Below are 15024 nucleotides of genomic sequence, written 5' to 3' on the forward strand. Positions count from 1 at the left end.
TAATGGAATAACAAAATTACTAAGATAACAAAGAGAAAATAGAGTTTCAAGGAGTAGCCTCCTAATAAGAAGCAGAAAAGAGGAAAAAGAAGCTAAGAAAAATAAAGACTGCTCAGAAGCAATTTGTCCCGGTTCCCCTGGGTGACAGGGCATTTTGCCAGCTGTCACTGCTGGACTGGCTGAAAATGTTATGCCAAAACTGGTACACTCGTTAGGTTCAAAGCAATTTAGCAGGAATGTTATAGGGCATTCAGATTTCAAGAGAACAGGAATGCCTGTTATTGTCATTTAAGTAATATTTACCAAATTTTTAACTTGCTTTCTTTCAACAAAGTGTTTCTGGCTGTTCATTGCTGGCTGTTCATTGCCATTTACACAACTGAATAATCTTAACATTAATATCCCCTTGCTTGACACAATCTTTCCATTCATTGTGTGGCTTGTTAAAAAAAAAAAAGTATGGTATAAGTAGAAAACCATGTTCATGGGAAGCTCAAGTTTTATAAGATAAAGTAAAATGTATTTAATGCAAGATCATTAAAGGTTCTTCACATATGATGGAGAGGATGCACACACTCTTGAAATTAAAAAGTAAGGAGTTGGGTTTTTTTTACCCTAAAATGAGGAAGGACTATGGAGTGTAGCCACAAGGGACTAAAGCATTCAGATTCACTACACTCAAATGCGTTCCCTCAATTACATAAAATTATTCTATCTTTATGTATAGTAGTTTTCCTAGAATTAGAAGTTCCTTGAAAGTTATCTGGTAAATCCTCCTACCTTTGGCCAAACTTCCTCTAAACCCTTCCAAGCATGTGGTTATCTACATTATGATTTTTTAAAAAGCAAGGAAACAGGAGTCTGTAAGTCCCTGAGAAAAAGCTCTTCCTCATAACTAATGCAAATACCACCCACACCACTCAGTGGAGACATTTGATGGTGTTCAGTCGTTTTTCAGTCAGGTCCAACTCTTCATGACCCCATTTGGGGTTTTCTTGGCAAAGATACTAGAGTGGCTTGCCATTGCCTTCTCCAGCTCATTTTACAGACGAGGAAACTGAGGTACACAGGGTTAAGTCATACAGTTGGTAACTGTTTGAGGCCAGATTTGAACTCAGAAAGATGAGTCTGTTTGATTCCAAACCTATCTACTTTGCCACCTAAGGTGCCCTGCAGCAGGGACATAGAACAAGTCTATAGGAAGAACAGTGACTGTGGAGTAGATCCTGTTTTTTCTCTTTGTTTGCATGTTGTCTTCCCATTGGAAGCTCCTTGAAGGCAAGGGTTGGTTTTTGCTTTTCTTTGTAGCCTCAGATTTAGTATATAGTGCCTGGCATATAATAAATGCTTATCAAATGAATAAATGCATACAAGTATGGAAGTAGGTGTTTAATGAATACTCGTTGACTTGACTATGTACATGACCTTAAGTAAGGCACCCAACATCCCTGGCTTCAGTGTCCTCATCTCTGAAATAAGGGATTGGACTAGTTCCCTTCCAGATCTAAATCCATTAGCCTGTTAATCATCTTCAACATAATATGTATATATTAAAAACCATCACTAGGTTATCCCTGACTATATTCTCCCAGGACTAAAACCCTTCTCCAAGTCAAAAATCTCAACTTCTGTTGTAGTTGTTTGGGTTTTTATGAAACAGGAACAACAGGTAGAAAAGCCAGGGCTTGGGGGAAGAAAGGAAGGAAGAAAAGAAAGGGAGGAAGAAAGAAAGAAAGAAAAAACTTCACAGTGCCTAGAGAATATAAATTCTCTGAGGGCAAGTACAATCATTTTATATTATTGTATCATCAAGCCCCAGTAGAGTACTAATTTTGGTGCTTAATAAATGTTTGCTAAATTTAATCAAGTCTGGGACTTGAACTGAGATCTTTGATCAGTGAAGATAGGGAGAAAGTATTAGAATACGCTATTTTCACTACTATATAAAGAGGGGGCTGCAGGACCATTTACATTAAGGAATGAAGAGTTCTGGTGGATAGAGAGCTAGCCCCCAGAAGTCTTCAAGAGCTGAGCTCAAGTCAGGAAAACCTAAGTTCAAGTCTAGCCAATGACATGTGCTGGCTGTATGACCTTGTACTAGTCATTTAACTTCTCAATGCCCTTGGTAACTCCAAAGCTCATAAATTGCAGAAGAATTGCCCAGTTCCCTTGGAGTGGGAATTGAGATGGGGAAGGGGAGAGAGAACAAATACTGCCTATATCAATGAATTCATAAGTCCATGCTGCCCACACACACACACCGCAAAAAAGTAGGGTAGCCAAATAAGGTTAAGTAATTCAGTGACTGACCATTGCTATACTATTCATTTCAAATAAAAAAAAATAAGTTACCCTTCATCACAAACTAAGTTATCTCTGTCAATGGTAAATAAATGAGATTATACTATTTTTCTTTAAAACAAAAAAGAAATATCAATAACCTGTTAGGACTCATTGAGATAGAAAGGGGGAGAAAGGTCATCAAGCCCAGCTCCTTAATTTTACAAATGAGGAAACTGAGACTCAGAGAGCTGTAATGACTTCTTGTTATATAGTACTAACTGTGGCAGTGACTAATCATAATGTTCTTGGTAGAATGAAGACTCTACACCAGGTTTCCTGACACCCCACACACTTCACCACACTATCCCTCCTGCCTAGCTTCTCTGTCCAACCAAAAACACTAGTGATGGAGCTATTTCCAGGGAAGGCACAGAAAGGCTCGTGCTCCAAATGGTGTTTGGGCAGCTGGCTAGCTCCCAGCCTGCTGATGCCAGAGGTCCTTATCAGCTGGCACAGCAATGCCTTCCTGGCAGTGCACCTGGTGAATGCATACCTCATGCAGGACATTGGAGAATGCTGAGCAAAAGTCCAGAAGAAGAATTCTTGCAGCTGTAGCAAGGAGCCAATATGCACTCTTCTATGAGCGTTAAGTTCTGCAGATGCCAAGCCACGGAAGCCGACTGCCTTCCCATGGCTCAGCTCCTGCTAAATCAAACATTCTGCTGAACAGAGCTTCAGTTTGTATGGGTTTTGTTTTTTTAAAGCAAGCATTTGGTGGCGGGTGGGGGAGGGGGTAGTTATTCCTGAGCTCAAGAAAGTCAATGAGAAAATAAGTCAGATGGTTAAGCTACTCCTTTGCATAAATCATATTTGGTGTCTGGAAAGAGGGACAGATTTACACCTCTCAACTATAAAGTTCTTGGGAACCACTCTTGTTTCATGCCCAAATCCCAAATGTGCCCAGCTAGTTACTCTGTTTCATTCTTGACCTAAAAGGTAAAAGGTAGTTAGCTGTCAATTAGGCAAAAATCCTTTAGGAGATCAGTTTTGACGCCCACAAAGAACTAACCTTCATCTATATATTCGAAAGGAAATTCCAACTAGCAACACCCTCAGTTGGGGAAGGTTCTATAAATGTTTGTTGTTCTGCTGTGTTTTGTTTGTAAATTAAGCCTGGCAGACCTGTCAGATTTGTCTCAGCCCCTCTTGCACAAATTCTGCTGGGCTTGAAGGCTTTCAAAAATAATTCCAAATGAACATAAATGAAATAACACCATTTCTGCCAGGCCATAGCTGTTTGCCTTTTTGGCTATTGGGTTAAGGACAGGAACTCATATCATACTGCCCAATAGAAAGAAATTGGGGAATAATAACACAGTCAATGGGCAACCAGGGTTAGATCCAAACAATCTGTATCCCCTTTCTAATCCTCTTGTCCAGACTATTCCTCATTAACCATAATTAATATTAACCAGTTTTCTAGGGTGACATCTCAACATAACATCTTTATGTTGATGACACCTATATTTTCATCCCGATGGGAAAAAAATGCAGAAAAATAGCTCAGAAACCAGAAATCTAACTAATACTAAAATACTATTTATTTTTTATAAGCAATGTGAGTTATAAGGGGAAACGCACATTGTCTTAAGCTTGAATTCCAAGTTTGGCTGTGTTTTTGTGGTTTTGGTAGAGGATGGCCCCATTCTGATTTTACAGCTTAAGTCTGTTTGATGCAGCGCATTGCAATGTATAGCTCCAGATGTTTGCCTCCCAAGTACATCCAGGTAAAAACTGATATAATGTGGAGCTCTAGTGGTAGCAAGGAAGCAAGGCTTCAAAAATTGGCAATGAATAGCAAGCACAAAGCAGAGGTCCTTGTTCCTAGAAAATGAATGGCCATTTATCAAAAGTACTGTGGCAGTCCATTTATTCAGCTAACCAATGTTAAGGAAGAAAATTGTTCACTTTGCTGTCCCAGGATGATATAATATAAACTCAAAACTGAATAACCTTCCTCATGTATTTCTATCTTTAGAATTATGTCCTAGGCTTCAATATCCAATCAATATTAAGCCATGGGAAATACAGATAGTTTTGGAGAAAGCAAAGATGTAATTGGTTATTGACATGTCCTCAATTTTAAAATGTTGTCATTGCACGTAAAAAAAAATCTAATTAATAAAACTATTTATTCTTACAGCAATGTTCTACACTTTTCACATGGCTCCTAGGATTCCTAAACACAGAAAGAGCTGAACTGTAAGTAGTATGATCAGTAAAGTCCTATACCAACTGTCACTGGGAATTTCAGTAATCCCTCTAGGCTGATGAGTTTGTTGTGAATTAATCCCTGTGCTAAGAAAGTGCCTTCCTTGAATGTCTGACTTCTGTAGTCTACCCCAACATAAAATAACTAAGATTGGCTGACAAAGGTCCACTCTTAACTCTTTGTTTTTCAGAGTATATATCTCTTCCAAATGAAAGGCTTCGATTTTAAAGACAGATCTATGCTTGTCCCAGTCAACGAAGCATTTGAGAAACCCAACCACAAAATTTTTAAGTCATCACAATATATGAGAAATTCCACTGGATTTCAACTTAGTTTTGATGCTGCATCTTTTCCTTACAACCTGTGCGACCTTTGGCAAGTCAATTTCCCTCATCCTTGGTTTCCTCATTTGTAAAATGAGAAGACTGAACTAGAATCCCTAAGGTATTTTTCAGTTCTAAAGCCTGTGCCTTACATCATTCCCCCAGAATATGATGGAATTAAACATCAGAAAAGGTATGATTAAAAACTTCAGCTTTTAGAAGTCAAAATAAATAGACATCAGGAAGAGGGAAACTCAGAATATGGAAAAATTTAAGAAATAATTTTTCTGTCTCTACAAGTGATTGGTCTTAAAGGTCCTGGAGACTCTAGAAGGTGTGAAAGATTGAATTTTGCATGACTGATGAAGAATGAAATACTTATGAATGAATGCATTAGCATGCTTTTTTTTAAGTGAAAAAACAAGTCCCCTGGGACTCATGAATGGTTTATATCAGTAGGTCTCCACTAGGATTTTCCCAAGGGCCACATTCATGTGTATGAAGTAGTTAAGAGGGCCAAAAATATCTCCACAGCCTAGAAAGTCTATTGCAAATTAACACTGCATTGTTACTTAATTTAAGATTGCTATTCCTTTGCTTCATTATTCCTCTTACCTTTCTACTGTACTGAACTTAGATCCCTTCCTACAGAAGTGTAGGGAAGAGAAGGGTTACAGACACAGAAAACCAGAAAGTCACAGGAGAATTATGTCAACCTCTAAAACACCTTCTCCTAGCCATACATTTGGAGAGCAATGGCTTTTAATGGGAGGCCATAAGACACAAAACTGACCTCTACTTTGGTCCTGTATCATGATTGTACCTGAGAATAAAGACAGGAAAACATTCTAAACAACAACAACAACAAAAAAGTGGAGTGGAAACTGAGGGAAGGTGACCTAAAATGTAACACCCTAACAAAATGGGAAAGAAATGGAAAACTGTTGATTTATCTGAAAGGAATCTGAAAAACTACCTATACCCAATTTTCACTATAGGCACAAAAACCAGTTAATGCACTTGAAGACTAGTTTTCATTCGGCATATCAATGGAATTTATATTTGTGCATCATGTTGCCTGTATTTACCTTGAAGATTATTTTTATCTCCTCTGCTTTCTCACAGTGAACATAGGTATACCACACAATGCACCTGGGGCTTTGATTCTGTTGACTAGGACATATTCATTTTGTTAAACTACTGGCTCTGGATTCTTCATCATTATTAACATTACAGTTATAGTTTACAGACATGAGAATTTTCTTTTATCTTCTGATACAAAGAAAAGATTGTTAAATAGTTTCATTTTACCTGCTGGGCAGTTACACTCTAGAGGTGATTCTCTGGCGATTCTTACTTTAGCCAAATGCTCATAGGATTTCTGTAGGGAAAAGAAAAAGTATTAACAATAGCTTAACAGTTCTTTCATGAATAGAATTATTTGGCCGCCCATTGGGCTTAAGGGGGATTTCCACTATTTGATAGCCTGCATAACTAACAGTTAACTTCTGTACTTGGACTTCTGTCAAGAGGTAACAGTAACCCAGCCCTAAAAAAAGAAAATGACAATTGAAATGTTATCAAGGCTGTTGGACTTGTACAACATCGGGCCTATCCCCTTCCCCCACCTCAAGCATGTGCAGTCCACAGAACCTGGCACCAAGATGTTGCAGTTCTCTGTGAAAAACACAAGATGAAGAAACAGACAATATTTTCTACCTGAAGGTCAACTTTTTTGAGGTGTTTAGCAGCAGAGTGCTGAGGATTAAGACTTTCTCCACTGCAGGGAACAAATCCAGGTTCCAGAAAACCTCCCAACAAGGTTCTGAAACCAACCTTAGCTATCGGAGCCATGAACTGGAACTTTTTTCAAATATCAACTCAAAGGCTTCTGCAGCCATAAAACTCCCCAGGGCTAGGACCCTTAAACACACACACACACACACACACACACACACACACACACACACACGTTTGTTTGTTTTTTTCTTTAAGAGCACTAAGCATAAGACGTTTGGCATATTTTATGATTTAACCATGAGGAAATTTCCTTTTTTAAAGGAAATATTAACATGTTAACACTTAAATCTTTCCTGGACTGAATTGTCATTGGAATGCACAGATATAATCTCTGAATGGAATAACTCCCATGGATTTGGGAGAAGAGAAACGCATTTTAGTCTGAATGACTATCTCAAAAGGCAAGAGCCAACCATGGGCACTTTCAGACTCCCCTCCCACGCTTACCCATGCATACATTAGCTCCAGTGACTGAATGAAGCACAGATACTTATGTACATAACGTTACACGCTAAGATTTCTAGACTAGGTCCTGCCTCGAGAAACGCACACGCGTACATGCTACATACTAGCTGGAGCTAGGCGCACACTCCGTAAGATGTTACACCCCCGCACCACCAAGGCTTCCACCACACCTGAGCCAAAAGTCGTTCCATTTTCTCTTGCATCATTGTTTCCAGTCGATCCAAGGAAGCCGGCAGGAGCTGATAAGGAAGTTCCCCTTTGGCTGCCTCGATGGCCGAGATCCTCGCCTGCAGGTCATTGGTTTTCACCCCCAGGTACAGGCAGGCAATCACACACATCGCGGACACCACGGCCGGCAGCAGGGAGCAAGGGGCCAAAGTCCTGAGGCAGCGCTGTCCCGCAGAGGAGCTGGGCTTCTCGGCCCCATCGGGTGCTCCCTTCGCTACTTGGTTCTTCCCCAGCATGATGATTGGGGGTTTTTGTCCGTCTGATCTTTCACTCCGGCCCTCGAACCTCCTCGAGGAATTTGAAAATAAGAGAAAGAGGAAAAAAATAAAATAAAAAGGGAAAGGGTGGGTTCCACCGAAGTTCAGGCCGAGTTTGCAGGTCTAGTTTGCTGAACCACAGAGGCAGGGAGAGGAGAATAAATGGTCCTCAGCTCAGCTCGTCTCAGAGCCCAGAAACTGCATCCTCTTCCTAGCTCACCCCACCCAGCAGTGAGCCAAAAGCACCCTCAGCCCCGGCAGGAGGGGGCTGCGGCGGGAGGAAAAATTCTAAAGGAGACCAAGTCCCACAGGACCCCCTAATCCCCTCCAAGCACCCCTCAGCCACAGTGTCCCGAGAGTGGCCAGCAGCGCAGGGACTGCAGGAGTCCGGCGCCTGGGGAGTGAGGAGTGCCCAAAAGAGACCCGGCGCTAGCTCGCATCCGATACTGACCAGCCCGACCTGTTGCGAGGCTTTTTCTCAATATTTTATTATTAATTCGCTTTTTTTGTTGTTTTCAACACACGCTGGGCTCATTCAGCTCAAGGCGAAAAAAAAAGAAAAAAAGGAGAGAGAAAAAAAAGTGGAGAAGAAAGGGTAGGGGAAGGAAAATGCAAAAAGAAGTAAAATAAAATCAGGGTAGCAAAAAGGAGAGGAGAGTGGATAAGGAAAGAAGGGTAATAACCCCCCAAAAAACGAACACCAGTCGTGAGACTGAAGGAGCTGCTACCCGACTATATCTGCAGCTCCCCGTGTGTGAGCCTTAAATATCCTTCAGAGTGTGTGTGTGTGTGTGTGCGCGCGTGTGTGTGTGTGCGTGCGTGTGCGCGCGCTAGAACCACAGAACGCCCCCCCTTCACTAAACTCTCTCTATACTGTACCCCAGCAGTGGCCGCTCTGCTGCGCTGCCGCGGCGCACTAACTCTGACTCCTCCGCCCCCCTCTGCAGCGGAACCTCCACTTCATTAGCATAATTTATTCACCTTTGCTTGACGCACCCGCCCTCTCCCCCAACCATAGAGACCTCCCGGGAGCTGGGGGGGGACGGAAAGAAGGCGGTCTGTGTATTAGCATAATATATGCAAATACACCGAGCCGCTGTGCAGATTGGAGAAGAATTTAAGAGCGGAGACCCGCCCTAAAGAGAAATTCCCCTCACTCACTTCTATACTCCCACTTTCTTGGTAGGTGTCCTGGGGGCTGGAAAGCGGAGTAAAATTAGTCAAGAAGGAGTAGCCGGGGTCTGAGTGAGGGCGTCAGGAACTTTGGCTTCTAAGATGCAGTAGAGGGGCAACCTGTTTATCACAGCGAAGAAATGGGGTGATGATCCCCTAAAGGAAAAGCGGGTGTCTAAGAATGGTCTAGCTCTCGTTTTCACATCTAACTTTCAAATCAAACTGACGTTTCCCTCCTCTTCCTCCTCTTTTTTCTCCTCTCCCATTCTCCTCCCCCTTTTTCTTCCCCTTCCTTCTTCATCCTCCCCTCTCTTCCTCTCCTTTCTTCATCCTTCCACCTTTTCTTCTTACCTCCTTTCTCCTTTCACTTCCCCAATTATTTCCTCTTCCCCTCTTCTTCCTCTTCCTCCCCCATTCCTCCTCTTCCTCCCCTCGTCATCATGAGACACACTGCCAATATTTCTGGGAGTCTTGGAGTCAGTTTGCTCTTCAGCAAAAGTCTTTTGATAAAGAAAGCAAAACCTGAGTTTGTGTTCGCGTCTCTACCAGGTTTCCCCTTTATGTGGGAGACGCTGGTTGCCTCCTTCCTGATCCCTGACTGTGTCTACCGTGCTAATGTATTTTCCTGATTCACTATTTTGTGCAACTGAAAAAAAGGGACCTAGGAAAGATGAATTGGAAAAGGAGACCCTTTGGTCTTCCTACTGACTCTTCTCATGCAATCTGGAGCGTGTTAGGATCTTGAGGAGGAATTCTTGAAAGCTGTTGACAACTTGTATGGGGGCAGCATTCTCCCTCCCAACAAATTCTTCCCCCAAAAGGGAGGGGGGGAACCCTCTTCTATTGCTCTTACTTTTTCTCCTCACCTTCTTTCCCATAACCACTCAACCCGTTAAGAAATACCCTATATTTGTTCACCCCATAGTTTTTACTTATAAATTCAAACACCAGAAAACATTTTACTTCCCCTGGCCTCCCATATTTGTAAATGGATTCAGCTGGCCATACAAAGGAGATGTAATAAAAGTTTGGAGGAAAAGAAAAGTGGGGATTGGAGATCCCAGAAACTAAAATAATACAGGAAGGAAAAGGAGCAGAGTCTGGGGACAATTTACTGAATTTTATTAATGAAGTAACAGCATGCAATTTAGCAGAAACAGTTCTCAATCCCTATCTAATCAATGGAAAAAGGATTTCCCATAATGGGAAGTGCATATTGGGAAGCAAGTTTTTCTGAAACCTCTAGGTTATTTATGTGGGGGATATGTATTGGAGGAAGGAGTCTTTCTTTGAGACAAGGTATCATCTTTCCTGTTTTTGCTTATCCCACCTTGATTTAGGTTAGCCAGAAAGCATACAATAAAACAAATTAGAAAGGCCATCTTAACATACCTACAAATTAAATAAAATAACAATTTGCTCAAAAGAAAAGCAAGAAAAAAGCTAAGGGTGTTTAGGTCTTGATTCCTTTGTAGATAGTTAGAACCAATAACCCTAGCTTTAGAATAATTACAAAATATCAATATCATCTCACTTCTGGCTTTCATCTTTGGGTAAATCATTGGCTGGTCCTGACACAGACCAGGCCCCTGGGAGTTTAGGTCTTACATTGGAAAGAAATGAAACACCAATTGGTCATTCAACAGTTAATGAAAGGAGGCTTACTTAATCATATCATAGAAAGAGTATATAGTAACATATATAGTAACATCTCCCTAAAGTAATGTCCAGTCAGCAGAGCAGGGTGTGGTGACCTGCACAGCATTGAAGCATCTGCCAGTCTGCAGGGCCCTTACTCCACTTGGACAGGCCTTTTTATTGCCTTCATGGCAGTCCCAAGGCCAAAGCACAGAAGTCATTGAAGGTGAGGATCTTACCTGACCTGTCCCTCAGGGTCTTCTCAGATTCCAGCCATGATGCCCACAACTTTGCCCACTGTGTGGACTTACCAGGTACCTCATTACTAGATTAATGGCTGCTGAAGTTATAACAACAAACCTGTCATAACAGTGCTCTTCAGGAGCCAGGTTATCCTAGCCAGGTGTTCGATGGGCTACAAAGGACACAGAGTGTCAAGGCACGAGTTGGAAATGTCATTCTCTGACAGTATTACGTCTTGTTTGTGAAAGGCCCTCACAAATGAGGGACATGGGCAAGGGTGAGCTTAAATATACCATTCCCATTTAGCAATAGATGCTTCTGGTGCCCTACCCATCTTGCTAGAAAAGCCATCTTGCATCACCCCACTAATAATAGGAAACTCTGGATTAAGGGCGATTGTATGACCTGCATCATCTGTTTAGTAGTGACTAGGGCAACAGGCAAGGAACAGGCAAACAATTGCTTTTCCAAAGTGACACAGAAGTGGCTAATTTGTAGAGTGCTGGACCTGACATTAGGAAGACCTGAGTTGAAATCCCACCTCAGAACCTTACTAGCTATATAACCTTGGGCAAGTTACTGAAACTCTGTGTCAGTTTCCTCCACTGTAACATGGGGATAATAACAGCACCTACCTCTCAAGATTGTTGTAAAAATCAAATGAGATAGTATTTGTAAAAAGAAAAAAAGTGCTTAGCACAGCATCTGGCACATAGGAGACGCTATGTAAAAGTCTATTGCCTTCCCTTCCCCTTGTAGCTCCTCCCACAACCAGGTGCCCACCAAAGGCTTTACTCATCCAGGTCTTTATGGACAGAGACCTTAAAAAATATGGACCTCAAAGGAACAAAAGGGCCCTGGGTGAAAACTGCTAGATGAACCATTTTAAGTCTTCCAGGCCTGAAGTCTATCCTGGGCTCCATTCTGGGTGACTCAGTAAATTGGGGCTACCAGCATACTCAAGTAGGGACTGTGTGTTCTTGAGAACCCTCAAAAAACAAAAAGTATCTGGCTATCCTTTTCAGATTGTGAATAAGCATGTGTCAATAGCTTATTCTGAACTATGTTCAAAATGATCTATGTTCTCCTCATCCACTATACTCCCTTGAACTTGACTGAGAGAGCTGGACCCTGGTTTTCTTTTTCTTTAATTTATTATATATGTTTTAAACTTAAATACAAAAGCAAAAAGAAAAAAAAAAGCCTTGCCATGTGCACAACAGAACTTAAGAGAGGATTCAAAATATACAGCAATAAATTTCCATTTCAAAAAAGCCTATATAATAAATACTACACATTGTGTTCCAAGCTGTCCATCTTTTCTTTGATTCCTTGTAAGATTTCTTTTGTTTTCTGCTGTGTACTTTTTACTTTGTTCTTTTTTTCCCCTTCTTCCCCCCCCAAGAAGACCACGATTAAGGGAGGATATATTTATACATGCGCGCGCGCACACACACACACACACATATATATATACATATATACCTATATACACATACTCATATACATACATACATATACACACATATACACATAAACATATACACATGCATACACACATACATACACTTACATACATATACTTAGCTATAATCATACTCATATATAGACATACACATTCTTATCCATCTAAGTAAGACTATACTATACTTGTTTGTCCTCTATTTCTCTGAGGGTGGATAACATCTTCCTTCATAGGTAGGTCCAAGTCTTTCCATATTTTTCTAAGTCCATCAACTCATCGTTTCCTATACCACAGCAATTTCAGCCTTATACTGTCTGGTTATTTTAAAGAGCCTTATTTGTGGAGGAAATCTGGAGAGCTTGGAATTTTCTGACCTACTCCACCACCTTCCTAGAAACTTCTCTCCCTGGATTTTCTTGGGGTGATTTCCTACTTTTTTCCCCTCACATGGGCTACTATCTATCTGATCAAGGGTTTTCAGACATTGTGGCCTTGTCCATCTTGGTCAACACTATGTTATCAATTCCATGAAGAAGGAAAGCCTCTTTTAGGTCACTGTCTATCAAAATAAGTCAGTATGAATTTTGGTAGCCCTAAGAAAGGACAATAAAGATATACTGGACTTCTTCCCAGGTGACAGCAAACTGCTTCTGACTAGTATCAATCTCAAGAAGAGAGAAAAAAGTGCTGGTGAGATTGATAACCCTATACCACTCACCATGGGCTTGAGCTACCTAATCCACCACGGCTGCAGAAACAGCTGCAGCAACGGGTATCACATCTTGTTCAGCTCCCCATAGTCCACTGTAAGCCTTGATGTACTATCTTCCCTCATGGGCCACCCAGCGTTCTTGTAAAGGAAGCTGGTATAGCAAAGTACGCCAGTCTCCTTCATCTACATCACTATCTCTCACATATCTTTCACAGGACATATCTTTCACAGGATATATCTTTCACATGCCTGAAGACCCAATGTTGTTTGGTATTAACTACATGGAATGGATTGAGCAATTCCAAGAGTTTCCATTTGACCTTAACCACAATATGCCTCATAGAGGTTGCTGAAAGGTGCTGAAAAGTTACAAACTCCCTCCTGATACCTCTTCTCTCAATGATCTGCCTTCTATAACACTGCCCTCATGTGGAAACTGGAGTGCCAATGGACCTATTGGGAGTATGATAGTAGCCTGGCTGCCAATGTCAGCAGCCCTTTATATCCATAAGGGGCAGGGACCCCACTGGAGGTGCCTTAGACTTGAGTGATTCTGAAGGGCCCCTACTGTCCCAAGGCTGGGGGTTTCATGGTATAGTTTTTTTTTTAATTGATTTGTTTTGATTTATCAACAATGACTTCCATAAGCTTTTGGGCTTTAAATTTTTCTCCTTCTTCCTCTCCCCCTCCCTCCCCAAGGCAGCACATAATCTGATATAGGCTATACATATACATTCCTATTAAACATATTTTTACATTAGTCATGTTGTAAGGAAGAATTAGAACCAATAGGAGGAACCATAAGAAAAAGAAAACAAAACAAAACGGAAGAAAAAAATAGTAAATAGTATGCTTCGATCTGCATTCAAACTCCCTAGTTTTTTCTTTGGACGTGGATAGCATTTTCCATCATGAGACTTTTGGAGATCCTTGCATTACTGAGAAGGGCTGAATCTATCAAAGTTAGTCATCACACAACGTGGCTGTTACTGTGTACTATGTTCTCCTGGTTCTGCTCACTTCACTCAGCATCAGTCCATGCAAGCCTTTCCAGGTTTTTCTGAAGTCCACCTGCTCATCATTTCTTATAGCACAATAGTATTCCATTACATTCATATACCACAACTTCTTCATCCACTCCCCCAAGTGATGGGCATCCCCTCAATTTCCAATTCTTTGTCACCACAAAAAAGAGCTGCTACAAATATTTTTGTATATGTGGGTCCTTTTCCCATTTTTATAATCTTTTTGGGATACAGCCCTAGAAGTGCTATTGCTGGTCAAAGGGTATGCACATTTTTATAGCCCTTTAGGCATAGTTCCAAATTGCTCTCCAAAATGGTTGGATCATTTCACAACTCCACCAACAATGCATTAGTGTTCCAATTTCCCCACATCTTCTCCAACATTTATCATTTCCCTGTTTTGTCAGGTTGGCCAATCTGATTGGTGTGATGTGATACCTCAGGGTTGTTTTGATTTGCATTCCTCTAATCAATAACGATTTAGAGCATTTTTTCTCATGACTATAGATGGTTTTAATTTCTTCATCTGAGAACTGCCTGTTTATATCCTTTGACTATTTGTCAATTGATAAATGACTTGTGTTCTTATAATTTAGACTTAGTTATATATTTTAGAAATGAGGCCCTTATGAGAGACACTGGTTGTAAAAATTCTTTCCCAGTTTTCTGCTTCCCTCCTAAGCTTTGTTGCATTGGCTTTGTTTGTACAAAGACTTTTCAATTTAATGTAATCAAAATTATCCATCTTGCATTTCATAATGTTCTATATCTCCTGTTTGGACATAAATTCTGTTCTCCATAAATCTGACAAGTAGACTATTCCTTGCTCTCCCAGTTTGCTTATAGTATCAGCCTTTATATCTAAATCATGAACCCATGGGGGCAGAGCCAAGATGGCAGAGTGAAAGCAGTGACTTGCTTGAGCTCTCCCCCAAACCCCTCCAAATACTCATAAAAAATGGCTCTAAACAAATTCTGAAGCAGCAGAACCCACAAAAAGACAGAGTGAAACAAATTCCCAGCCCAAGACAACCTGGATGATTGATCAGAAAGGTGTATCGCGCCGGGCTGGGAGCAAAGAGCACTCTCAGGCCACAGGGAACCTGGAGCAGGCCTCAGAGGACCAAATCTCTGGCAGCT

The 15024-nt window shown here is 41.1% G+C and overlaps 1 protein-coding gene across 1 annotated transcript in view; it reads right to left on the bottom strand.

The window, feature by feature from the left end:
• The window catches only part of COL25A1 (collagen type XXV alpha 1 chain), a 563954-nt gene extending 555573 nt beyond the window's left edge, over positions 1-8381 (bottom strand). Inside the window, exons 1-2 of the mRNA XM_078148267.1 lie at positions 7314-8381; positions 6190-6259 (exon numbers count right to left, since the gene is read on the bottom strand). Coding sequence (XP_078004393.1) covers positions 6190-6259; positions 7314-7607 — 364 coding nt within the window. The 5' untranslated portion in view covers positions 7608-8381. The remainder of the gene's footprint in view (positions 1-6189; positions 6260-7313) is intronic.
• Between the last annotated feature and the right edge of the window lie 6643 nt (positions 8382-15024).

The sequence above is a fragment of the Phascolarctos cinereus genome, unplaced genomic scaffold, assembly GCF_003287225.1.
Source record: "Phascolarctos cinereus isolate Bilbo 61053 unplaced genomic scaffold, phaCin_HiC Scaffold_9;HRSCAF=440, whole genome shotgun sequence".
In the NCBI taxonomy this organism is placed as follows: domain Eukaryota; kingdom Metazoa; phylum Chordata; class Mammalia; order Diprotodontia; family Phascolarctidae; genus Phascolarctos; species Phascolarctos cinereus.